At 39.7% G+C, this 27,068-nt stretch overlaps 1 protein-coding gene across 7 annotated transcripts in view; it reads left to right on the top strand.

Annotated features, from left to right (window-relative positions):
• The window catches only part of CPLANE1 (ciliogenesis and planar polarity effector complex subunit 1), a 129,951-nt gene that overhangs the window by 98,387 nt on the left and 4,496 nt on the right, over positions 1-27,068 (top strand). For 5 of the 7 annotated variants that reach the window (XM_079916596.1, XM_079916597.1, XM_079916592.1 and 2 more), the window contains 5 exons: positions 4,948-5,113; positions 7,198-7,256; positions 7,711-7,878; positions 8,925-9,052; positions 12,275-12,364. In XM_079916596.1, coding sequence (XP_079772722.1) covers positions 4,948-5,113; positions 7,198-7,256; positions 7,711-7,878; positions 8,925-9,052; positions 12,275-12,364 — 611 coding nt within the window. The remainder of the gene's footprint in view (positions 1-4,947; positions 5,114-7,197; positions 7,257-7,710; positions 7,879-8,924; positions 9,053-12,274; positions 12,365-27,068) is intronic. The other 2 variants (XM_079916595.1, XM_079916594.1) reach the window with 1 other exon arrangement.

Here is a 27,068-nt window from a genome sequence, read left to right as displayed (position 1 = left end):
CACAAAGCATCGAGCTGATCTCCCTGTGCTATGCAGCAGCTTCCCACTAGCTATCTGTTTTACATTTGGTAGTGTATATATGTCAGTGCTACTCTCTCACTTCATCCCAGCTTCTCCTTCCCAGACTGTGTCCTCAAGTCCATTCTCTACGTCTGCATCTTTATTCAGGCCCTGCCACTTGGTTCATCAGTACCGCTTTCTTAGATTCCATATATATGTGTTAGCATACGGTATTCGTTTTTTTTTTTTCTGACTTACTTCACTCTGTATGACAGATTCTAGGTCCATCTACCTCACTACAGATAACTCAGTTTCATTCCTTTTTATGGCTGAGTAATATTCCATTGTATATATGTGCCACATCTTCTTTATCCATTTATCTTTTGATGGACACTTAGGTTGCTTCCATGTCCTGGCTATTGTAAATAGAGCTGCAGTGAACTTTGTGGTCCATGACTCTTTTTGAATTATGGTTCTCTCAGGGTATATGCCCAGTAGTGGGACTGCTGTGTCATAGGGTAGCTCTATTTTTAGTTTTTTAAGGAACCTCCATACTGTTCTCAATGGTGGCTGTATGAATTTACATTCCCACTAACAGTGCAGGAGGGTTCCCTTTTCTCCACACCCTCTTCAGCATTTATTGTTTTAGATTTTTTGATGATAGCTATTCTGACCGGTGTGAGGTGATACCTCACTGTGGTTGTTTTGTTTTGTTTTGTTTTGTTGCGATACGCGGGCCTCGCACTGCTGTGGCCTCTCCCGTTGCGGAGCACAGGCTCCAGACGCGCAGGTTCAGTGGCCATGGCTCACGGGCCCAGCCGCTCCACGGCATGTGGGATCTTCCCAGACCAGGGCACAAACCCGTGTCCGCTGCATCGGCAGGTGGACTCTCAACCACTGCGCCACCAGGGAAGCCCCTCACTGTGGTTTTGCTTTGCATTTCTCTAATGATTAGTGATGTTGAGAGCACCTTTTCATGTATTTGTTTGCCATCTGTACATTTTCTTTGGAGAAATGTCTGTTTAGGTTCTCCGCCCATCTTTGGATTGGGTTTTTTTTTTTTAATATTGAACTACATGAGCTGCTCTATATTTTGGAGATTAATCCTTTGTCCGTTGATTCGTTTGCAAATATTTTCTCCCATTCTGAGGGTTGTCTTTTCGTCTTGTTTATGGTTTCCTTTGCTGTACAATAGCTTTTAAGCGTCATTAGGTCCCATTTGTTTATTTTTGTTTTTATTTTCATTACTCTAGGAGGTGGGTCAATAAGGATCTTGCTGTGATTTATGTCCTAGAGTGTTCTGCCTGTGTTTTCCTCTAAGAGTTTTATAGTGTCCGGCCTTACATTTAGGTCTTTAATCCGTTTTGAGTTTATTTTTGTGTATGGTTTTAAGGAGTGTTCAAATTTCATTCTTTTACATGTAGCCGTCCAGTTTTCCCTGCACCACTTATTGAAAAGGCTGTCTTTTCTCCATGTGTATTCTTGCCTCCTTTGTCAAAGATAAGGTGACCATATGTGCATGGGTTTATCTCTGGGCTTTCTGTCCTGTTCCATTGATCTGTATTTCTGTTTTTGTGCCAGTACCATATTGTCTTGATTACTGTAGCTTTGTAGTGTAGTCTGAAGTCAGGAGCCTGATTCCTCCAGCTCCGTTTTTCGTTCTCAAGATTGCTTTGGCTATTTGGGGTCTTTTGTGTTTCCATACAAATTGTAAAATTTCTCGTTCTAGCTCTGTGAAAAATGGCATTGGTAATTTGATAGGGATTGCATTGAACCTATAGATTGCTTTGGGCAGTATAGTCATTTTCACAACATTGATTCTTCCAATTCAGGAGCATGGTATATTTCTCCATCTGTTAATGTCATCTTTGATTTCTTTCATCAGTGTTTTATAGTTTTCTGAGTACAGGTCTTTTGCCTCCTTAGGTAGGTTTATTCCTAGGTATTTTATTCTTTTTGTTGCGATGGTAAATGGGATTGTTTCCTTAATTTCTCTTTCTGATCTTTCATTGTTAGTGTATAGGAATGCCAGAGGTTTCTGTGCATTAATGTTGTGTCCTGCAACATTACCAAATTCATTGATTAGTTCCAGTAGTTTTCTGTTAGCGTCTTTAGGATTTTCTATGTATAGTATCATGTCATCTGCAAACAGTGACAGTTTTACTTCTTTTCCAGTTGTATTCCTTTTATTTCTTTTTCTTCTCTGATTGCTGTGGCTAGGACTTCCAATAGTATGTTGAATAAGAGTGGCGAGAGTAGACATCCTTGTCTTCTTCCTGATCTTAGAGGAAATGCTTTCAGTTTTTCACCATTGTGAATGATGTTTGCTGTGGGTTTATTGTATATGGCCTGTATTATGTTGAGTTAGGTTCCCCCAATGCCACTTTCTGGAAAGTTTTTATCATAAATGGTGTTGAATTTTGTCAAAAGCTTTTCCTGCATCTATTGAGATGATCATATGGTTTTTATTCTTTAATTTGTTAATATGGTGTGTCACATTGATTTTTTTGCATATATTGCAGAGTCCTTGCATCCCTGAGATAAATTCCACTTCTCATGGTGTATGATCTTTTCAATCTGTTGCTGGATTCTGTTTGCTAGTATTTTGTTGAGGATTTTTTGCGTCTATGTTCATCATTGATATTGGTCTCTAATTTTCTTTTTTTGTGATATCTTTGTCTGGTTTTGGTATCAGGGTGATGGTGGCCCTGTAGAACAAGTTTGGGAGTGTTCCTTCCTCTGCAGTTTTTTGGAAGAGTTTGAGAAGGATAGGTGTTAAAACTCCTTTCTAAATGTTTGATAGAATTCTCCTGTGAAGCCATCTCTTCCTGGACTTTTGTTTGTTGGAAGATTTTTAATTACAGTTTCAATTTCATTACCTGTGATTGGTCTGTTTATATTTTCTAATTCTTCCTGGTTCAATCTTGGAAAGTTATACCTGTCTAAGAATTTGTCCATTTCTTCCAGGTTGTCCATTCTGTTGGCATACAGTTGCTTGTAGTAGTCCCTTATGATCCTTTGCATTCCTTCAGTGTCAGTTGTAATCTCTCCTTTTTTGTTTTCTAGTTTTATTGATTTGAGTTCTCTCCCTTTTTTTCTTGATGAGTCTGGCTAAAGGTTTATAAATTTTGTTTATCTTCTCTAAGAACCAAATTTTAGTTTTATTGATCTTTGCTATTGTTTTATTTTTTCTATTTCATTTATTTCTGCTCTGATATTTATGATTTCTTTCCTTCTACTAACTTTGGGTTTTCTTTGTTCTTCTTTTTCTAGTTGCTTTAGGTGTAAGGTTAGATTGTTTATTTGAGGTTTTTCTTGTTTCTTGAGGTGAGCTTGAATTGCTATAAACTTCCCTCTTAGAACTGCTTTTGCTGCATCCATAGGTTTTGGATCATTGTGTTTTCGTTGTCATTTGCTTCTAGGTATTTTTAAATTTTTTTGATTTCTTCAGTGAACTCTTGGTTATTTAGCAGTGCAGTGTTTAGCCTCCATGTATTTTTGTTTTTTATAGTTTGTTTTTCCTGTATTTGAATTCTAATTGATTTCTAATTTTCTGATTTTTTAAGAAACGAATTCAAAGCTTAAAATAGATTTTTTCTTTGTAAATACATTTTGTGGTGTGTATGTCATTCCTCCCCCTCCTCCAATATATAGATTGGTTTATTTAACTAATACAGCACATCTGTATCCTTTGAGTTTTCCCAAGGTCTCATCACCCTGAGTACAACATAGATTTAATCCTATTTCTTCTTAGAAGCATTAATGATTTATTTCACAGTACTTTACCCTGAATATGGACCCTTAGAATACATTTTAAATAGCTTTTCCTTGGAACATTAGGTAAAATGTTTTTTTCTTGTAGCCTTTCCTGGGCCCAGAACTCATTCCTGATAGAATAAAGGCTGCCTCTTCTAGTAATGCTTCTTTGGGATACATATGCCTTTTGGCTTATTGATTCATTGGGGGCTGGTTGGGTAGGGTACCCTCTGCCTGGCATGTACAAAGAGTCCAGTCTCTCAGAAGGAAATCAGGTGTTCAGTATCAGCCACATCGTCTGTATGCGTGACCCATCTTCCAGTTAGGATGGTGTCTTCTTCGCATACTTGGTGATGAGTCTGCCCCAAATCCCCGTCTACAACACCTGTTTTTTTGGGCCACTCTCAGTACTCTTTGTGTAGAAGCCAAGATGGGATTAGATGTACAAAAGATTTACTGAGAGAAATGCCTGTGAAGGGAAACATCAGAAGTGGGGCGAGGCATCAGACCCCAATGCAGTTCTGACCCCTGCCAGTGAAGGAGAGAGGGTTGGGTAAGCAATCCCAGAGTATAGTGTAGCTCTAAGCGTGTTTCAGCTGGGTCAGTGGTGAGACATCCTGCCAAAATCGCCCATCAGAGGAGTCCTGTCTCTGTAGATCGGGGCCAGCCACAACATCCCTGCCACGCTCGGTTGTTAGCTCGGGTTGGCCCTTGGGAGGTGCGGCCTGGGCACGAACGTGAGGCCACATCCAGAGAAGCATCAGTTTAGAAGTCACCTCTGTAGTATAAGTTTTGGAAGTGATTGCGATAGTCCAGAAATAGGTTATAAGTGAAGAAATCCAAACCAGAACCTTTAAAGACATTAATATCTCATGGTGAGCAGAGAAGAAAGGCACCAGTTTAAGAGGCTGCATCGTGTTTTGAGAGTTAGAGAAAGATCCAGGTAAGAGAGAGTTTAAAGCAGGAAGGAGAAGCCAGTTGTACCAAATTTATAGAGAAGTGCAGTAAGATGAAGACTGAAGAGGCTGTCAGTGACCTGAGATCATTGTCAGTGGATTTCATGGGACAGGTTGTAGCAAGTTGACTCTTCAAGATGCGGCAGAATCTGTCCAAAGAAACAGTAGTTGTGATACTTTTTATCTCCATAACAAATTTAACATCAAGTTATGCCCTGGTGGTTAAATTTCTTAGGATTCAGCATTCCTCTGGTAGACGTCCACAAAGAACTGAGAAGGAGAGAAAAGAGATTCAAGTCTGGATGAAAAGAAAACGAAAAGAAAGAATGGCAGAGTACTTAAATCAGCTAGCAGAAAAGAGAGGGCAAGAACATCGTCCTTTCTGCCCCAGGAGCAACCCAGTAAGTCTGCAGTATCAAGGGTAATGGAATTATCACAGAATACGTGTAGTTGTTTTCCTGGCAAGTATTCAAGAAAAGGATTAACATAATTTGGATGCATTTTTTTGTTTGATAGAAAAGTCAGCATTTTACTTAAGTCTGGAAAAGTTAAGAAATTACCTTAACAAAATGTAGCAGGGAATTCTACAAACCATGTTCTATTGAACTATCTTAGATTATTTTTTCTCCCTGAGGATAATTATGGCTCTAGCATTTTATTTTATTTTTAATTAATTAATTAATTTATTTATTTGGCTGCGCCAGGTCTTAGTTGTGGCGTGCAGGCACTTAGTTGCTGTGTGTGGGATAGTGTTCCCTGAGCAGGGATTGAACCCAGGCTCCCTGCATTGAGAGCACAGAGTCTTAACCACTGGACAGCCAGGGAAGTCCCGTGGCTCTAGCATTTTAACCAAATGAAGAGGTCGAGGGGTTGGGTGACCAGTTGGAGTCACTCCCTTAATTTTCAGTGAAAGTCAGTGGCAGTTGAACAACTGTGTGTGTAGTAAAGCTATTTTAAAAATCAATTTTCTCTCCATAAGTTATCTACAAAAAAATCTATTAAAGTATGGTCCATAAAGTATGGTCCAGTTATGAACCAACAGAACAGTGGCACTTCTGTGTGTGTGCTTCAACTGTCCGTTAAACTGTCAACATTCGTTTCCTGAGCCCTGACTATGGACATCACCATGGCCAGGTCAAAAGTGTTTTTCTTCAGAAGGTGAAACAAAGCAGTGTTCCTTTGATGATTACATAACTGTGAAACTCACATTTAGATTACACTTGGATTATAGTTTATCTTTCACTTTGTCATCTGAAATAAAATATAATAGCACTTCATCTTTTTTCAGCATCATGGGGGGAACATATTCTGTAAGTGAATTTTCCAGATAAGGTTGTCACATTTCAGCACCAAATGGTGCAAAAGTAGGTGAACTATTATTTAAAGAGTGTAATTTACTTACCTGTGTCTGAAGAGAGCATGCAGATGTTAGATGACATTTTGTTGATAGCTCTGGGGACATGGTAATGACCTTCAGGGCTACTTGAAGACCAGAATCTTACCGTGTGTGTGTATATCTGTGCTCTTCTACCCCACGGAGGATGAGTTTGCATATCACCCTCCCTGTCAGCCAAGCAGATTCCCCAGATGGTTAGAATTGTATCCAAATTTAGAATAAATGAACTCTGAGGGCACTGGGACTGTTTTGTTCATAGACTTTGTGACATCTCCTTCAGTATCGCAGATAATTGTTTATTTTTAGCTTCTGTTTGGGTAAAGGTATGGGACTAGTGAGGGGTTAATGTAATCAAAATTTTCGTTTTCATTTTTATCAGAAATCAATAAGACCTTAAATTTATTATTGACTACTGTATAGGACCTTGAGAAAGTGAATCCACTTCTGTGTGTACGTTTTTATATACACAATTGTATGTGAAAGGACTTACCCTCATTAGTAATTCAACAGTAACTCTTAATGTTCTGGAATAAGACATATATAGCTGATGTTGGCCAGTTTACCCCATGGTGCATAAGTTTTGAAGAGTTTACAAGTCACGATGAACCCACTATAGTAGGTTTCTGGTAAACATTTTAAAACATTAAAGTGATGGTTTTAAATGTCTGACTCATTTCTGCTTTAATCAACCAAGCTCTTGGTGAGATTAATCATAAGACAGAGTACAGAGTACAAAGTATGGGTGTCTCCATCGTTAAAATGTTCCTATTTTCCATTTTAAATGCAGCTGATAAGGATTTCTCCTTTTGAGAAAATACATTAGTTTACTAAAATAGACTTTGCATTCCATTTATTAAATTGGATTTTATTTTAATTACATGATGCTTTAATTTAACATTTTCATATTTTGTGCTGGGGTAGGAAGCTTCATCAAATATGACAGTGTTTTGTACTGTTTACTAAATAACAAAATTATGTTTTAACTTCCTATTAAAATATGTTAGTGGAATTTTCATGTTTTCCAAGGGTCATAATGGTTTAATTATTTGAATTGAACAGTAATGGACTAACTGGTTATTTCTTGTGCAGTTTTACATGACTTCAAGGGAAATCAGGCTGAGACAAAAGATGAAGCACGAAAAAGACAGGTGATTTTGGTGGTTGCACCCTGATCATTCTCTCTCTTGCTTCCTCAAGGCCGTAGATAATGCCTTAGGGATTCTGGTTTGCATAGTAGTCCCTTTTTTGTTGATAAACAGAAAATTATGGGAGCTAACTGCAAGGAAAATAATTAGACTCCAATAGCCTTTTTCGGAATTTGCTTTCAAATATTATTTATTCCATTCAATTTTTATACCTTATTTCTGCTATTCCCCTCCCTCTCCCAATCCAGATATGTATGTGCATTTTGAAAATACCCCAAAGGCCATAACTACAGATGCCTTTAATAATACCTCCTAATGGTTTTCAGAAATCTGAAATTTGAATTGAAATGCATGGAAGAAAATAAATGCTAGGTGGTCTTTGAACACTATGTTCCCTCTAGAAATATGAACTGAAAGTGACTCTTTTACTAAATGTTGTTTAATTCTTTCTCTAAAGATTGCTACTCTCTGACCACTATAGTCGTCGAATCTCACAAGCATACAGTCTGATGAATGAACTGTTATCTGAATCAGTACAGCTTCCAGCAACTGCACAGAAACCATTGCCTAACAAACCCAGACCTGCTCAAATTCCCAGAAGGCAACGCTCCCTTTCTCCAAGAGGGTAAGACAAGGTTTGGCACATCATTTGGCAAGATAATGTCAAGCGTGATAAGTGTGAAGCGCTCTTGTGACTCAAGTTCAGTGGACTTGTTCTGAGTTATGATAATAAAGTGAAGGGGAAAATGGTGCCGTAATTATGAGGTCTTCATTAGTTTTAATCACCAAGGAAAAAGACAAAAATGTCATTAAATGTCTAATTAAGATATAACAAAGCACTTCTGTATGCCTAATACAATTTTTATGTCCATTCAATCCTGTTTTCTTCTTTTCTGTAGTTTTTGTTAATAATTCCTTCTGTAATTTGCCTCCTAACTGCTCCCCTGTTTCTCTGCTTGGCTCTGTTTCTTGTAGAAACAGATAGTCATCACCAGCTTACCACTTCTCCCTCTTCTTCCCACCCAGTTATTGCTGATTCAATTGTAGATACTGTTACATGTTTCTTCTTAAATTAATGACCTGCATTAGGTTTGGATATTAGTTCATTAGGCAAGAATTAATTAAACATAGATACTAAAGAAAAGTACCCAAGTGTAAAGTTTCTTATATATGGCAAACAAACACAAAATTATATTTGTTAATGACCCATAAGGAGGAAATGAATTGACAGTATAGTGTTGTTAAAAATTACCACCTTTGGCAAAATAATTGATTAGGATTGTAAACATAATCACGTAACTTAAGAGCCTAGAGGAAATGCTACCCGACACAAAGCTAGACGTAATCAAATTACTTGTGTGTGTGTAATTTGGGGTGTAATCAAAAGAGCAGAGACTCCCCTTGAATATTTCCTAGAATACTGCATGGTATTTAATACATAAATAACTGCCAAATGTATAGAGCATTTGAAATGGATAGAGAGATAAAAACAAGTTCTTTGGAAAAAAATGAGTGAAGTTTGAGATATGAGGAGAATTATACACTGAATGCATCACTGAGGTACAAAATGAATGTATTAATCTGAGCTGGAATTTATATCTTTTGAAATATTGTAGTTTATCACTGATAGAAGATTCTAGGAATATAATAACTGTGTAATTTCTACTTTAGAGAGAATCGACATGATCACAATTTTCCAATACATAGACCTGGAAAAGTCAGATATATATCCATCAAACCAAGTTATACCCAAAAGGGGAGACTTTTGGGGCAAACTCAAGGCTCACCCTGGCCATGTGGTAAGACTGAAAACTTTTTTTATCTTGTGTAATTTGGACCTATTTTTTCTTGTCTCCAAAGTTGTGTTTTCATTAGTAAAAGTTGTAAATCTTAGTGAAAAGCAGTTCCCATTTCAACAGAATGCAAGGGATTGATAAAGAGTTAGCGGTACTGGGATTTTGTTCTATTGCTTTGAAATGAGAAGACCCTAGGAATCTTTTTAAACTAAAGGCCTTTTTGTAATAGAATTTGAACAGTCAGTTCTGTGTGATATGACTTATTTGGGAATCTGTTTCTTTTGTGTGGCTAAAGATGTAGGCATTTTTACAAATCAAGTTCTGATAGATTTCAGGATGGATATATATAATAGAGTAGGAATAGAACAGGAGCAGGTTGAAATAGTATCGTTTTTACCCTTTTTGAATATTCTTTTCCACATTTGAAGATATAGTATTTGTTATTTATTACTAGCCTGCCTTTAGTTCATTTTGCCATATGTGGGTTTTGATTACTAAAGTAAAACATACTTATTTGTTTTAAAATGTATAATCATAGTTAACATGTAGTATACATAGGTACAGCTAAGAATGTATAATAATAACTAATGTGCCAGGTTCCATTTAAGCACTTGAATTACAACTCTGTGAGAAAGGTACTATTATGTTCCCATTTTAAACAAGAGAAAGCCAAGGCAGAGGAAGTTGACATAACTGCCTAAGATCAGATATCTAGGAAGTGGTAGAGTCTAGATTTGAACCCAGTCTGGGTCTAGAGCCTCCACACCTAGAACCTGAACTTCAGTATGCACGTTAACTGAGAAAATGGAAGTATCCATATATTGCAGTCTTTTTGATAGAACTTTATAGTTTGGTTAACTCTTGCTTTTGATTGATGAATTACAATAAGAAAACACTGTTCTTTTTTAAACTAGAATTTCAAAATAGTAACCATTTAAAAAAATTTTTTAAGTTTTATTTTATACCTGATACATTTACCAAAATTAAAGAAAAGAAATATCCAAAACTGGAAAAGATTTTAAACTTGAATCACGGTTTCTTAAAGTCTTGGATTATGTGGAAATATGTCTTTTTCTTGGACCTGTCCAATGTCAGGCCTGTATTGTTACCTTGCACTTGGCTGGGCTGAGGCCTTGGCCCTCTTTGGTCCCCTTACCTGCCTTGCTGAGCTATGCTTGATGAGATGCTCCTGCTGCCCAGAGACTCAGAAGTCCTCAGTGACCAGTACCCCACACAGATAAGTCCAAACCCTCTCCCTGGCCTTTAAGGTGTCCTCCCCTTCTGCCTCCTTAGCCTCCTTTCCGCATATAATCCGGATGACCCATAGCACGTGCAGGCTTGTTTTCCAGACACGTGCTGTGTGCTCCCATTCCTGCCTTGAAAATTTCCCTTATACCTTAAATGCCTCCCCTCCGTGTCTTGGAAGGCATCCCTAATTTTAATTCTTTAGCTCTTCCAACCCAGTGTAATGAATTTTAACATCCATATTTTCATTTTTTAACTGGCTGGTACTTAACTTGCATGGTAGTTGTGAATATTAGAGACAAATAGTAGCATTGGTAACTAATATAGTTATTTTTTTTGTCCTCTGAACCCTCAGTCATGTGTTTCTGCCCTTCTTGAGGCACTACTGCAACAGGTCTTATGTTGTAGTTACTTATAAACTTGGTTATGTCCCGGGATAGACTAAATGATTTGAGGGTAGCAACACTTTCTACATCTGTGTTACCCCTTCACATTGAACAAATGAAATAATTGAATAACTGGATAAATGGAAAAAAAGGCTATTTAGCTTTTTTGCTTAAAAATAGCTATATATAAACTAATTATTGTTCAAGAATATTAATGGGCAGGTATTGTAGTATTTATACTGTGTCATAGAACACCATATGCCTAACTATTATCTGAGCTGACCTGTCACTCAGCTTCCTGGACCTCCAAGGCAAAGGTAGGAGAGTCAACTTGAGGGACTGTGAACACACTGACCTCCCTGACTGCCTCTGCCACATCCAGAACCCAGCCATTCCCCTGACAACATTCAGCGGCAGTGGGAGAAACCGGGCTCTTCCAGTCCGTGACACAGACAACATGAGCCCGCTGGGGCAAGTTTAATTGTTGCACAGGTGGGAAGTGAGGATCCATCAAGATTTAAAAATTCCCTGCAGTTCTTCTGGAAAAGAAGTTTTCCTGAAAATTCTTTGAGTTTGACTATATGTTGCTGTCTTTTATTTATTTATTAAATTAAATTATTTATTTATTTTTGGCTGGTTGGGTCTTCATCGCTGCGCACGGGCTTTCTCTAGTTGCGGCGAACAGGGGCTACTCTTCGTTGTGGTGCGCCGGCTCCTCATTGCGGTGGCTTCTCTTGGTGCAGAGTGCAGGCTCTAGGCGCGCGGACTTCAGTAGTTGTGGCTCTCGGGCTCTAGAGCACAGACTCAGTAGTTGTGGCGCACGGGCTTAGTTGCTCCGTGGCATGTGGGATCTTCCTGGACCAGGGCTCGAACCCATGTCCCCTGCATTGGCAGGCGGATTCTTAACCACCGTGCCACGAGGGAAGTCCCAACTATCTGTCTTCTATAAAGCAGTATACAGTTTTTGGCTAACTTCTTCAGCCCCGTGCGCAAACTGTTAAATTTAAGAGTTTTCTTTCTTTCTTTTTTTTTTTTTGCTTGTTTTGTGTTTAATTCTGTCAAAAACAATATATAAGGACTATATGATAAGTATCTGAGAAGCATTATAAGCATAAATAATAGGTCTAGCCTTTGAAATCATCCGGGCCTAGGTTCATAGCCCAGCTCTGCTGCTCACTTTGTGCTCTCAGATGTTTCTTAAATCCTACCACATAGAGCTGTTGTGGATCATAACATAAAACATTTTGCATAACAAACAGTAAATAGTTGCTACTAATCCTGGAATTTAAGAAACCTTAGTTGATCATTCTCTTTGCATTTTGTCTAGGTATTTACTGGAAATAGGCTTATACACCTGGCTTTTCCAGTTGCCAGGGCACATTTGCCATATGAGAAAGGTCCGTGGTTGTGCTATAAGGATACCAAGTCTCAAAGTAGACTTTCCCTTCCTTCATCTGCACTTTTGTTTTGCTTTCTTGGTTCAAATCAACCACCATTTATTGGGCCCCTACTAAGCAGAAGATTTCGGTCATCAAAGAACTTACAACATGAAAGGTGCATATGGAAGGCTAAAGAAGTTTGCCTGTCTTTATAGGAACTGCTACTTTTACCATACAGAGGAAAGCTGGTGGAGCCAAAGTGGCAGTAAGAAAGGCTGTGCAGTCTCCAGTTACCATCCAAAAAGGTATGGGATAAAGGTTAGAAAGTTCTTGAGCTTAATACTAAAAATTTTTAAATCATAAATCACTCTTAGAAATGTCAAATACGGATTTCAGTATGAAGAGTGTGGCTAGGTGGTGGTAATGGGTTTAATAAGCACAGTGCTGAACATAAAAACAAGTACTCAGGAAGGTGCTGTGATCACATAGCCATGGAGCACACAGACCCATAAGTTTGGCCCAATTAGCTCTGCTCTGATGGAGAGAGAGGGAAATTATACATCATTATCTCAGTCCCTGACATCTCCCCGAGCCCACCCCTCAACTGCTGTTACTCTCCACAATTTAAAAAACAGTTTCACATTCATCCTCCTATTAGCTGTCTGTAACAACCCTGGTAGATAGTCAGGGCAACTCTTATCCCCATCTTACAGCTGAGGAAGCTGAGGTATAGAGAAGCCAAGTGGCCTGCTCAAATCCCCTTAGAACAATAGAAAGAACAGCTGGCAGTTATAGAGAACTTACTTGATGCCAAGCATTGTATTAACATCTTATGTGCATGATCTCATTTAATCCAGTGAGGTATCTGTGGAATTAAAGAACTAAATTTGATGGGAATAATGATGAAAACACTAATTCATATATACCATAAAAATGCTGAGAGATGTGAATTAATCTGTTCCTGTTATTATGCCTCTCTCCACTGCTGTCTCCTTTCTTTGCAGATTCTTCTTTCAGTTTACATCACATCTCTCTTCAGCTGTGTCTACTCTGCTATTTAACATATTTATCAAGTTTTAGTGTCGATGGCTATACCTTCTAGAAATTCTACTTGGTCCTTTCCATACTTTCCCCCACTGTCTGCATTAAAACCCAAGCCTCCAGTTACTGGGATTAATTTGAGTCCAAGAAGCATCATTTCCTGTGCTTTTAATTTTATAATCCCAGGCTAGTTTTTTTCTTTCAAAGTTTCTCATTTTAATCTTTTGTTACGATGTTTTCTAATTTAGAATACCCCATAGCTTTTTATTCTTTTCTAAGCAAATATGGAGCAATGTTTATTTTAACAGATAAAATGCCCCAAAATACAATGTTACCCCTAAAAATAGCTGAAATTATATGTACCTTTGTATTGTATTATGAAGCCTCCGGAGACTCAGGGTTTTGTGTTCTTGAAGTGAGTTATGACCTAGCATGAGGCCTTGCCCGTAGAAAGGCAAAGAGAAGTATTTCCTTCACTGTCCAGTGTCCAGCCCCTGAGAGTATGATTCCAGGTTTCTAGCTTGGGTGTTTGTCTAGACTGTGGCCTAATAATTGGCCCAGGTTGGGCAAGAGGAGGAGCAGGGTTTTCTTCTAGGGGAGATGGAGCTAATGGACTCAGGGTTACTGTTCAGTTTCAGACTCCTCAGGCAAGACTCTATAGAGTTATTTGGCAATGAAGAAACAGAGGCGGCATTCACTCTCCTACAGAGAAAGATGCTACTTTAGGGGAAGCTGGTGCACTTGCCCACTAGTTTCCACTGTGGGGTTTCTTCTTGATATATCACTTACTTTTGACCTTAGAAAGCTTTCCCTGGCCATGTTGGGGTAGGAACACCCCACCTGGAGAAGCTTTGCACATGTTCCGTTTCACAGAATTTTTTTCATATTGTTTTTTTATCTCAAAATTGGATATCCCAAATAAATCTAGAGAAGTGCACTTTGATCTGAAGCAAAGGAAATTACAAAGCCATCCCTGTGTAAAGCAAGGTGAGAGAAAGCCAGTGATAGCCTCTCGAGGTTTGTAGATACCCCACAGGTAAAAGTTTACCCTAAAATGTAGGCTTATTAACCTTAGTATCAGCCGACTTGGTGATGATCTATCATTCTTTCTAGATGGCAGTAATTATGTTCATTTGACAAAACAAGAGTAGCAAAGGTTAGATACCAAATTAATTACAGCGGAGATAGGGGTGGGATTAGTTAATGGTCACAATCTTTGCTAATCTCTTACCATACCTGGAAGACTTGAAAGAACAACTTCAGCACCCCGCCTCCATTGTTTCCATCTACTCTGGAGGGACAGCCTACCCTTGTAGTCACAATACTGCTTAACTACCTGTTGGTTTCTCTTCTTTTTATCCTCAGTCTCAACCTTTTCTGTTTTACCAGCTGTTTTTTTTTTTTAAACACAGTGTGTTCACATGTGCATTCCAATTGTGCATTCATAGATATTTTTTCTTTCACAGTTTTTCAAAAATTGTTCCTTAGTAATATTTACTGAAATAATTATTTTAATATGAAACTTTCAATTACACCCCAAAATACTCAGTGGTGTCTTTAAATAGCAGAAAAAAAAGTCAGCCCTTTTTCAACTAGAGCACAGTCCTCACATTGGATTCTGAAGTGGTGACCACAGGTGCTACAGGATGATGTTAACCTTACTTCTGTTTCAGACCCTTGGGGCTAATCAGAAGAATCCCTAAGCCCTCTTGTACTGCCACCCTTCTCCCTGTAATCCAGGAAGCAAGCTATTGGAAAGCTGCTGCCTTGGGGATCCAGATAAATAGACCCGTTTCTCACTTACAGATGTGAAGATTATCCAAAAGAGCCCTCTAAGTACTATTCTTCCCTCCCCCAAAAGAACAGGAAGTTAACATACTAGCTCAGGTTCTGGGCATAGATCATCTCTCTCATCTGGGCCATTACATAACGCCCTAAGCCTCACCTTCCTCATTTGCAAAATGGGGATAGTAACTGTTTCCCCACAGGACTTTCATGAAGAGTATTTATTCTGCAGCAGTCTGTTGAGCTCCTGCTACTTACCAGGCACTGTCAGTCAGGAACAACGCAGACGGTAGCACAAAAATAAGATATGGGAGACCTTGAAGGTCTCTTTTAGGAGGTGTCATTGGAGTGAAGATGCTGAATGTTGAAAATGGGGTTGTCATGTAACAATAAGGAAGAACAGTTCCAGGCGGCGAGAAGAGCAAGTTCAAAGCCCTGCTACAGAGGCAACCTTGATAGATTGCCTGGATTGGATTTTACTCTGCATCCAGTGGGACTCCATTGGAGGGAATTAAGCAGGGAGATAATATAATTTACATTTTAGAACATGTGGGAGAAAAAGAACAGAAGGCAGCAGACAAGCACAGAGATATTCCTTGGACTAGGGTTATAATAATAAAAATGGGGGGAAGTCATTCGATTTGGAATATAGAGCATTTCCCCGGAATAGGGCAGAAGTTAACAGTTTGATTTTGGACATGTTAATATTGGGATGTTTATTGCACATCCAAGGCAAGGTGTCAAGAAGGCCGTTTGCCCTGTGAAGCTAGAGATACAGGTTTGAGAGTTGTCAGCATGTAGGTATTTCCAGCCATGGAACTAGATGAGGTCAGCGAGGGAGGATGTAGATGTGTAAAAAGACCAATGACCAGGTCCTGGGGCTCTCTGGTAATTCAGCGGACTGAATGTAGGTAGCGGTGCATAGCCCATAGTAAATGCCAAAATGTGTACTGCTGTTATTTGGGGGCCGGGGGGTGCTTATTTCTTGGAGGTATCCTTAGCACGAGGTTGGTAGAGAGATGAAAGACCAGGTGGCCCAAACCTTAGCACTCTGTTACCTCTTCTTCCCCTCTTCAAGGAGCCACAGGCCTGCTTGTTGGGAGCTGAGTTTACTTCCCATCGTATACCCCACATATACAACCATCTTGGGTGTTTCTTCAGGTCACCCAGTAGGGGTAGAATGTGCTGTAATACTGGCTTTGGAACATGAAGTGTGTTAGGTGGGGCCAGCTCCTCCAGGCCTCGTGCGGAGAAGCGCTGTCGATGGGCCGATGCGCTAAGCTGCCTGTGCGCGAGAGCTGGGATGAATGTTTCTTTTCAGCAAATACTGATATTCAGGAAGGAGGAAGGGGGCTATAATGTGTGGCTACTGCACTTACCTTGATGCCTATGCCCAAAGGTGAATTGTAGCTGTGAAGCGTGAGTGGCGATGCCAAGAACATCACTCCTGTGAAGCTTCCACGAGACTTTCCATAAGAGAGAGAGGCAAGGAAGGCCCAGCTCTCTGAGTTCATCCAGCTTTTAACTTGGAACTTCTCCAGAGTTCCATTTTTTTTTTTTCCTGTGGCCTCTCCTCCCTGGACTCTCTTGTCCTAGAGGTTACTGTTGCTTTTTTTGTTTTGTTTTGTTTTTGTTTCTTTTTTATTAGTTATCTATTTTATACATATTAGTGTATATATGTCAATCCCAATCTCCCAATTCATCAGCCCACCCCACCCCTGCTTTCTCCCCTTAGTGTCCATACGTTTGTTCTCTACATCTGTGTCTCTATTCTGCCTTGCAAACCAGTTCATCTGTACCATTTTTCAAAATTCCACATATATGTGTTAATATACGATATTTGTTTTTCTCTTTCTGACTTACTTCCCTCTGTATGACAGTCTCTTGGTCCATCCACGTCTCTACAAATGACCGAATTTCGTTTCTTTTTATGGCTGAGTAACATTCCATTGTATATATGTACCACATCTTCTTTATCTATTCATCTGACGATGGGCATTTAGGTTGCTTCCATGATCCTGGCTATTGTAAATAGCGCGGCAATGAACATTGGGGGTGCATGTGTCTTTTTGAATTATGGTTTTCTCTGGGTATGTGCCCAGTAGTGGGATTGCTGGGTCATATGTTAATTCTATATTTAGTTTTTTAAGGAACCTCCATACTCTTCTCCATAGTGGCTGTATCAATTTACATTCCCACCAACTGTGCAAGAGGATTCTCTTTTCTCCATACCCTCTCCAGCACTTGTTGTTTGTAGATTTTCTGATGATGCCCATTCTAACTGGTGTGAGGTGATACCTCACTGTAGTTTTGATTTGCATTTCTCTAATAATTAGTGATGCTGAGCAGCTTTTCGTGTGCTTCTTGGCCATCTGTATGTCTTCTTTGGAGAAATGTCTATTTAGGTCTTCTGCCAATTTTTTTTTTTTTTTTTGCCAATTTTTGATTGGGTTGTTTGCTTTTTTAATATTGAGCTGCATGAGCTGTTTATATATTTTGGAGATTAATCCTTTGTGCGCTGATTTGTTTGCAAATGTTTTCTCCCATTCTGAGGTTTGTCTTTTTGTCTTGTTTGTAGTTTCCTTTGCTATACAAAAGCTTTTAAGTTTCATTAGGTCCCATTTGTTTATTTTTGTTTTTATTTCCATTACTCTAGGATGTGGATCAAAAAAGATCTTGCTGTGATGTATGTCAAAGAGTGTTCTTCCTGTGTTTTCCTCTGAGAGCTTTATTGTGTCCGGTCTTATATTTAGGTCTTTAATCCATTTTGAGTTTATTTTTGTGTATGGTGTTAGAGAGTGTTCTAATTTCATTCTTTTACATGTAGCTGCCCAGTTTACCCAGCACCACTTATTGAAGAGACAGTTTTTTCTCCACTGTATATATACCCTTGCCTCCTTTGTCATAGATTAGTTGACCATAGGTGTGTGGGTTTATCTCTGGGCTTTCTATCCTGTTCCATTGATCTATATTTCTGTTTTTGTGCCAGTACCATACTGTCTTGATTACTGTAGTTTTGTAGTAGAGTCTGAAGTCAAGGAGTCTCATTCTTCCAGCTCCGTTTTCTTCCCTCAAGATTGCTTTGGCTATTTGGGGTCTTTTGTGTCTCCATACAAATTTTAAGATTTTTTGTTCTAGTTCTGTAAAAAATGCCAGTGGTAATTTGATAGGGATTGCATTGAATCTGTAGATTGCTTTAGGTAGTATAGTCATTTTCACAACATCAATTCTTCCAATCCAAGAACATGGTATATCTCTGCATCTGTTTGTGTCATCTTTTTTTTTTTTTTTTTTGTGGTACGCGGGCCACTCACTGTTGTGGCCTCTCCCGTTGCAGAGCACAGGCTCCGGACGCGCAGGTTCAGCGGCCATGGCTCACAGGCCCAGCCGCTTCGCGGCACGTGGGATCCTCCCGGACTGGGGCACGAACCCGTGTCCCCTGCATCGGCAGGCGGACCCTCAACCACTGTGCCACCAGGGAAGCCCTGTTTGTGTCATCTTTGATTTCTTTCATCAGTGTCTTATAGTTTTCTGAGTACAGGTCTTTGACCTCCTTAGGTAGGTTTATTCCTAGGTATTTTATTCTTTTTGTTGCAGTGGTGAATGGGGTTGTTTCCTTGATTTCTCTTTCTGATCTTTCATTTTTAGTGTATAGGAATGCCAGAGATTTCTGTGCATTAATTTTGTATCTTGCAACTTTACCAAATTCATTGATTAGCTCTAGTAGTTTTCTGGTGGCATCTTTAGGATAATCTATGTATAGTATCATGTCATCTGTAAACAGTGACAGTTTTACTTCTTCTTTTCCAATTTTTTATTCCCTTTATTTCTTTTTCTTCTCTGATTGCCATGGCTAGGACTTCCAAAACTGTTGAATAAGAGTGATGAGAGTGGACATCCTTGTCTTCTTCCTGATCTTAGAGGAAATGCTTTGTTTTTCACCATTGAGAATGATATTTGCTGTGGGTTTGTCATATGGCCTTTATTATGTTGAGGTAGGTTCCTTCTATGTCCACTTTCTGGAGAGTTTTTAACCATAAAAGGGTGTTGCATTTTGTCAAAAGTTTTTCTGCATCTATTGAGATGATCATATGCTTTTTATTCTTTAATTTGTTAATATGGTGTATCACATTGATTGATTTGAAGAATCCTTGCATCCCTGGGATAAATCCCACCTGATTATGGTGTATGATCCTTTTGATGTGCCGTTGAATTCTGTTTGCTAGTACTTTGTTGAGGATTTGTGTATCTATATTCTGCAATGATATTGGTCAGTAATTTTCTTTTTTTGTGATATGTTTGTCTGGTTTGGTATCAGGGTGATGGTAGCTCCATAGAACGAGTTTGGGAATGTTCCTTCCTCTGCAATTTTTTGGAAGAGTTTGAGAAAGATGGGTGTTAGCTCTTGCCTAAATGTTTGATAGAATTCACCTGTGAAGCCATCTGGTCCTGGACTTTTTTTGTTGGAAGATTTTTAATCACAGTTTCAATTTCATTACTTGTGATTGGTCTGTTCATATTTTCTATTTCTTCCTGGTTCAGTCTTGTAAGATTATACCTTTATAAGAATTTGTCCATTTCTTCCAGGTTGTCCATTTTATTGGCATAGAGTTGCTTGTACTAGTCTCTTAGAATGCTTTGTATTTCTGCGTGTCTGTTGTAACTTCTCCTTTTTCATTTCTAATTTTATTGATTTGAGTCCTTTCCCTCTTTTCCTTGGTGAGTCTGGCTAAAGGTTTATCAATTTTGTTTATCTTCTCAAAGAACCAGCTTTTAGTTTTATTGATCTTTGCTATTGTTTTCTTTGTTTCTATTTCTTTTATTTCTGCTCCTGATCTTTATGATTTCTTTCCTTCCACTAACTTTGGGTTTTGTTTGTTCTTCTTTTTCTAGTTCCTTTAGGTGTAAGGTTAGATTGTTTACTTGAGATTTTTCTTATTTCTTGAGATAGGATTGTACTGCTATAAAATTCCTTCTTAGAACTCTGCTTTTGCTGCATTCCATATGTTTTGGATGGTCGTGTTTTCATTGTCATTTGTCTCTAGGTATTTTTTGATTTCCTCTTTGATTGCTTCACTGATCTCTGGGTTATTTAGTAATGTGTTGTTTAGCCTCCATGTGTTGTTTTTTTTATGTTTTTCCCCTGTAATTTATTTCTAATCTCATAGCGTTGTGGTTGGAAAAGATGCTTGATATGATTTCAGTTTTCTTAAATTTACCAAGGCTTGATTTGTGACCCAAGATGTGGTTGATCCTGTAGAATGTTACATGTGCACTTGAGAAGAAAGTGTAGGGACTTCCCTGGTGGCACAGTGGTTAAGAATCCGCCTGCCAATGCAGGGGACATGGTTCGATCCCTGGTCCAGGAAGATCCCACATGCCGCACAGCAACTAAGCCTGTGCACTACAACTACTGAGCCCGCGAGCCTCAACTGCTGAAGCCCATGTTTCACATCTACTGAAGCCCGTGTGCCTAGAGGCTGTGCTCTGCAACAAAGAGAAGCCACTGCAGTGAGAAGTCTGTGCACCTCAACGAGGAGCAGCCCCCGCTCTCTGAAACTAGACAAAGGCTGCGTGCAGCAACGAAGACCCAACACAGCCAAAAATTAAAAATAAATAAATTTATAAAAAATAAAAAAACGAAAGTGTAATCTGCTGTTTTTGGATGGAATGTCCTATAAGTATCACTTAAATCTGTCTGGTCTATTGTGGCGTTTAAAGCTTGTGTTTCCTTATTAATTTCCTATCTGGATGATCTGTCCATTGGTGTAAGTGAGGTGTTAAAGTGCCCCACTATTACTGTTACTGTCAATTCCCTCATTTATAGCTGTTAGCATTTGCCTTATGTATTGAGGTGCTCCTGTGTTGGGTGCACATATATTTATAATTGTATATCTTCTTCCTGGATTGATCCCTTGACCATTATGTACTGTTCTTCCTTGTCTCTTGTACCAGTCTTTATTTTAAAGTCTATTTTATCTGATATGAGTATTGCTACTCCAGGTTTCTTTTGATTTCCATTTACATGGAATATCTTTTTCCATCCCCTCACTTTCAGTCTGTATGTGTCCCTAGGTCTGAAGTGGGTCTCTTGTAGACAGCATATATATGGGTCTTGTTTTTGTATCCATTCAATGAGCCTGTGTCTTCTGGTTGGAGCATTTAATCCATTCACCTTTAAGGTAATTATTGATATGTTTGTTCCTAATACCATTTTCTTAATTGTTTTGGGTTTGTTTTTGTAGGTCCTTTTCTTGTGTTTCCCACTTAAGAGAAGTTCCTTTAGCATTTGCTGTAGAGCTGTTTTGGTGGTGCTGAATTCTCTTAGCTTTTGCTTGTCTGTAAAGCTTTTGATTTCTCCCTCAAGTCTGAATGAGATCCTTGCTGGGTAGAGTAACCTTGGTTGTAGGTTCTTCCCCTTCATCACTTTAAATATATCGTGCCACTCCCTTCTGGCTTGTAGAGTTTCTGCTGAGAAATCATCTGTTAACCTTAGGGGAGTACCCTTGTATGTTATTTGTCATTTTTCCCTTGTTGCTTTTAATAATTTTTCTTTGTCTCTAATTATTGTCAATTTGATTACTGTGTGTCTTGGCGTGTTTCTCCTTTGGTTTATCCTGCCTGGGACTCTCTGCAGTTCCTGGACTTGAGTGGATATTTCCTTTCCCATGTTAGGGAACTTCTTGACTATAATCTCTTCAAATATTTTCTCTGGTCCTTTCTCTCTCTCTTCTCCTTCTGGGAACCCTATAATGTGAATGTTGGTGAGTTTAATGTTGTCCCACAGGTCTCTTAGGCTGTCTTTATCGCTTTTCATTCTTTTTTCTGTTCCACCACCGTCAATTCCACCATTCTGTCTTCCAGGTCACTTATCCATTCTTCTGCGTCAGTTATTCTGCTATTGATTCCTTCTAGTATATTTTCATTTCAGTTATTGTATTGTTCATCTCTGTTTGTTTGTTCTTTAGTTCTTCTAGGTGTTTGTTCTTTAATTCTTCTAGGTCTTTGTTAAACATTTCTTGCATCTTCTCGATCTTTGCCTCCATTCTTTGTCCGAGGTCCTGGATAATCTTCACTATCATTATTCTGAATTCTTTTTCTGGAAGGTGGCCTATCTCCACTTCATTTAGTTCTTTTTCTGGTGGTGTTTTATCTTGTTCCTTCATCTGGTACATAGTCCTCTGCCTTTTCATTTTGTCTAACTTTCTGTGAATGTGGTTTTCATTCCACAGGCTGTGGGGTTGTAGTTCTTTTTGCTTCTGTTCTCCGTCCTCTGGTGGATGAGGCTGTCTTAAGAGGCTTGTGGAAGCTTCCTGATGGGAGGGACTGGTGGTGGGTAGAGCTGGGTGTTGATCTGTTGGGCAGAGATCAGTAAAACTTTAATACGCTTGTCTGCTGATGGGTGGGGCTGAGTTCCCTCCCTGTTGCTTGGCCTGAGTTGACCCAGCACTGGAGCCTACAGGCTCTTTAATGGGGCTAATGGCGGACTCCAGGAGGGCTCATGCCAAGGAATACTTCCCAGAACTTCTGCTGCCAGTGTCCGTGTCCTCACGGTGAGCCACAGCTGTCCACCGCCTCTGCAGGAGACCCTCCAACACTAGCAGGTAGGTCTGATTCAGTCTCCTAGGGGGGTCACTGCTCCTTCCCCCGGGTCCTGGTGCACACACTACTTTATGCCCTCCGGGAGTGGAGTCTGTTTCCCCCAGTCCTGTTGAAGTCCTGGAATCAAATCCCGCTAGACTTCAAAAGTCGATTCTCTGGGAATTCCTTCTTCTGTTGCCAGACACCCAGGTTGGGAAGACTGACGTGGGGCTCAGAACCTTCACTCCAGTGGGTGGACTTCTGTGGTATAATTGTTCTCCAGTTTGTGAGTTGCCCACCCACAAGTTGTTTGTGATTGCACCTCTCCTGCATTGCGCCTTCTCCTTTGTCTTTGGATGTGGGGTATCTTTTTTGGTGAGTTCCAGTGTCTTCCTGTCGATGATTGTTCAGCAGTTAGTTGTGATTCCTGTGCTCTTGCAAGAGGGAATGAGCACACGTCCTTCTACTCGGCCATCTTGAACCAATCTCGGTTACCATTACTTTTAAAATCAAAAGCGGTGGCCAGAGGAGATGGAGTCAAGATGGCAGAGAAGAACGTGAGCTCACCTCTTTTTAGGAAAGCATGAAAATAACAACTGCTGAACGACCATAGACAAAAAAAACCCACTGGAACCTACCATAGAGAATATCCTACATCCAAAGAAGCCACAGTGAGACAGTAGGAGGGGCACAATTGCAATAAAATCAAATCCCACAAAATTTGGGTGACCCACAAAATGGAAAATAATTATACCACAGAAGCTCTCCCACAATAGTGAAAGTTCTGAGCCCCACGTCAGGCTCCCCAGCCTGGGGGTCTGGCAACTGGAGTAGGAGCCCCCAGAGAATCTGGCTTTGAAGGCTAGTGGAGTTTGATTGCAGGAATTCCACAAGACTGGGAGAAACAGAAACTCCTCTATTGGAGGGTACACACAAGGTCTTGTGCGCACCAGGACCCAGGGAAAAAAGCAGTGACCTCATAAGAGCCTGGGCCATACCTACCTGCTCGTATTGGAGTGTCTCCTGCAGAGGTGGTGGTGGGGCAGCTGTGGCTTAGTGTGGTGACAAGACACGGTGGTTCTGGGGAGTACTCTTTGGTGTGAGCACTCCAGGAGGCTGCCATTTTGTCTCCAAGACTTTGCCCCACCCAACAACCTGTAGGCTCCAGTGCTAGGACGCCTCAGGCCAATCAACAGGGATGGACACAGCCCCACCCCACCCATTAGCAGAGAGCTGCTTAAAGTCTTCCTGAGCACATGGCTACCCACGAAACACACCCCTTGATACGGCCCTGCCCACCAGAGGGACAAGACCCAGCTCCACCCACCAGTGGTCAGGAACCAGTCCCTCCCACCAGGAAGCCTGCACAAGCCTCTTAGCATCACCCACCAGGGGGCAGACAGCAGAAGCAAGAACTACCACCCTGCAGCCTGCAGAACGGAAACCACATCGCAGAAAGTTAGACAAAATGAGACAGCAGAGGAATATGTCCCAGATGAAGGAACAAAATAAAACCCCAGAAGAACAACTAAGTGAAGTGGAGATGAGCAATCTACATGAAAAAGAATTCAGAGTAATAACAGAAAAGATTATCCAAGTTCTTCGAAAAAGAATGGAGGCACAGATAGAGAAGTTACAAGAAATGTTTAACAAAGACCTACAATTAAAGAAGAAACAGATGAACAATAACTGAAATGAAAAATACACTGGAAGGAATCAGTAGCAGAATAACTGAGACAGAAGAATGGACAGGTGAGCCGGAAGACAGAATGGTGGAAATCACTGCTGCAGAATAGAATAAAGAAAAAAGAATGTAAAGAAATGATGAGAGCCTAAGAGACCTTTGGGACAACATTAAATGCACCAACATTCGCATTATAGGGGTCCCAGAAGGAGGAGAGGGAGAGAAAGGACCTGAGAAAATATTTGAAGAGATAATAGCTGAAAACTTCCCTAACATGGGAAGGGAGAAAGTCAAGGAAGTCCAAGGAAGCCCAGAGAGTCCCAGGCAGGATAAACTTAAGTAGGAACATGCTAAGACACATAGTAATCAAATTGACAAAAATTAAAGACAAAGAAAAAATATTAAAAGCAACAAGGGAAAAGCAACAAATAACATACAAGGGAATTCCCAAAAGGTTGTAAGCTGATTCCTCAGCAGAAAGTATGCAGGCCAGAAGGGAAGTGATGAACAGGAAGAAGCTTCAACCAAGAAAGCTCTACCTAGCAATGCTCTCACTCAGATTCGATGGAGAAGTCAAAAGCTTTACAGACAAGCAAAAGCTAAGAGAATTCAGCGCTACCAGACCAGCTTTGCAACGACTGCTAAAGGAACTTCTCTAGGTGGAAAAGAAAAGGCCACAAATAGAAACAAGAAAATTATGAATAGAAATGCTAACCAGTAAAGGCAAACATACAGTAAAGGTAGGAAGTCATCCACACACAAGTATGATATCAAAAGCAGCAATCGTGAGGAGAGTACAAATGGAGGATATTGGAAATGAATTTGAAATTAAATGATCAGCAAGTTAAAACTATCCTTTTTATGTAGACTGCTGTATCAAAACCTCTTGGTAATCACAAACCAAAAATCCACAATAGATATACAAAAAAGAAAAAAGGAATCCAAACACAACATGAAAGGTAGTCAAATCAAAAGAGAACAAAAGAGTAAGCGAAGAAAAAAGACCTACAAAAACAAATCCAAAACAATTAACAAAATGGCAACAAGAACATATCAATAATTACCTTAAACATAAATGGATTACATGCTCCAACCAAAAGATATAGACTGGCTGAATAGATACAAAAACAAGACCTATACATGTGCTGTCTACAAGAGATGCACTTCAGATCTAGGGACACATACAGACTGAAAGTGAGGGGATGGAAAGTATTACAGGCAAATGGAAATCAAAAGAAAGCTGGAGTAGCAATGCTCATATAAGACAAAATTGACTTTAAAATAAAGACTGTTTCAAGAGACAAAGAAGGACACTACATAATGATCAAGGGATCAATCCAGGAAGAAGATATAACGATCTTATATGCACCCAACATAGAAGCACCTCAGTATATAAGGCAAATGCTAACAGCCATAAAAAGAGAAATCAACAGTAACACAATAATAGTGTGGGACTTTTAACACCCCACTTTCATCAGTAGACAGATCATCCAGACCGAAAATTAGTAGGGAAACAGAGGCCTTAAATGACACATTAGACCAGATGGATGTAATTGATGATATTTGTAGAGCATTCCATCCAAAAGCAGCAGAATACACATTCTTAAGTGCACGTGGAACATTCTCTAGGATTGGTCACATGCTGGGCCACAAAGTGAGCCTCGGTAAATTTAAGAAAACTGAAATCATGTCAACCATCTTTTCTGACCCCAATGCTATGAGATTAGAATCAACTACGAAAAAACTGTAAAAAACACAAACATGTGGAAGCTAAACAATATAATAATAAACATCATGGATCACTGAAGAAATCAAAGAGGAAATCAAAAAATACCTGGAGACAAAAGACAGTGAAAGCACCATGATCCAAAACCTATGGGACACAGTTCTGAGAGGGAAGTTTATAGCAATACAATCTTACCTCAGGAACAAGAAAAATGTCAAGTAAACAACCTAACCTTACACCTAAAGCAACTAGAGAAAGAAGAACAAACAAAACCCAAAGTTAGTAGAAGGAAAGAAATCATAAAAATCAGAGCAGAAATAAATAGAAACAAAGAAAACAATAGCAAAGATCAATGAAACCAAAAGCTTGTTCTTGAGAAGATAAACAAAATTGATAAATCTTTAGCCAGACAGACTCATCAAGAAAAAAAGAGGGCTCAAATCAATAAAATTAGAAATGAAAAAAGTTACAGCAGACACCACAGAAATACAGAGGGACTACTACAAGCAATCTATGCCAATAAAATGCACAACCTGGAAAAAATGGACAAATTCTTAGAAAGGTACTATCTCCCAAAACTGAACCAGGAAGAAATGGAAATATGAAAACCAAATACAAGCACTGAAATTGAAACAGCAATTAAAAAATTTCCAGCACACAAAAGTCCAGGACCAAATGGCTTCACAGGTGAATTCTATCAAACAATCAGAGAAGAGTTAACACCTATCTTTCTGAAACTATTCCAAAAAATTGTAGATGAAGGAATACTCCCAGACTGATTCTATGAGGCCAGTGTCACCTGATACCAAAACTAGACAAAGATACCACTCACACACAGAACGAAAATTACAGGCCAATATCACTGATGAATATAGATGCAAAAATCCTGAACAGAATACTAGCAAACGAAATCCAGGGACTTCCCTGGTGATCCGGTGGTTAAGAATCCGCCTTCCAGTGCAGGGGACGCAGGTTCAATCTCTGGTCAGGGAACTAAGATCCCACATGCCACAGGGCAAGTCATGGCGACTACTGAGCCCGTGTGCTCTAGAGCCCACATGCCACTAGTGAGCCCTGTGCCACCACTACCAAGTCCTTGCACTCTAGAGCCCGCGCACCACAACTAGAGAGCCCAACCCCTGCAACTTCTGAGCCTGTACGTTCCGGGCCCATACACTGCAACTAGTGAGCC

This window comes from Stenella coeruleoalba (assembly GCF_951394435.1).
Source record: "Stenella coeruleoalba genome assembly, chromosome: 3".
Taxonomy (NCBI): domain Eukaryota; kingdom Metazoa; phylum Chordata; class Mammalia; order Artiodactyla; family Delphinidae; genus Stenella; species Stenella coeruleoalba.
The sequence above is the reverse complement of the archived record's forward strand: the minus strand, read 5'-3'. Positions and strand labels throughout refer to the sequence as shown.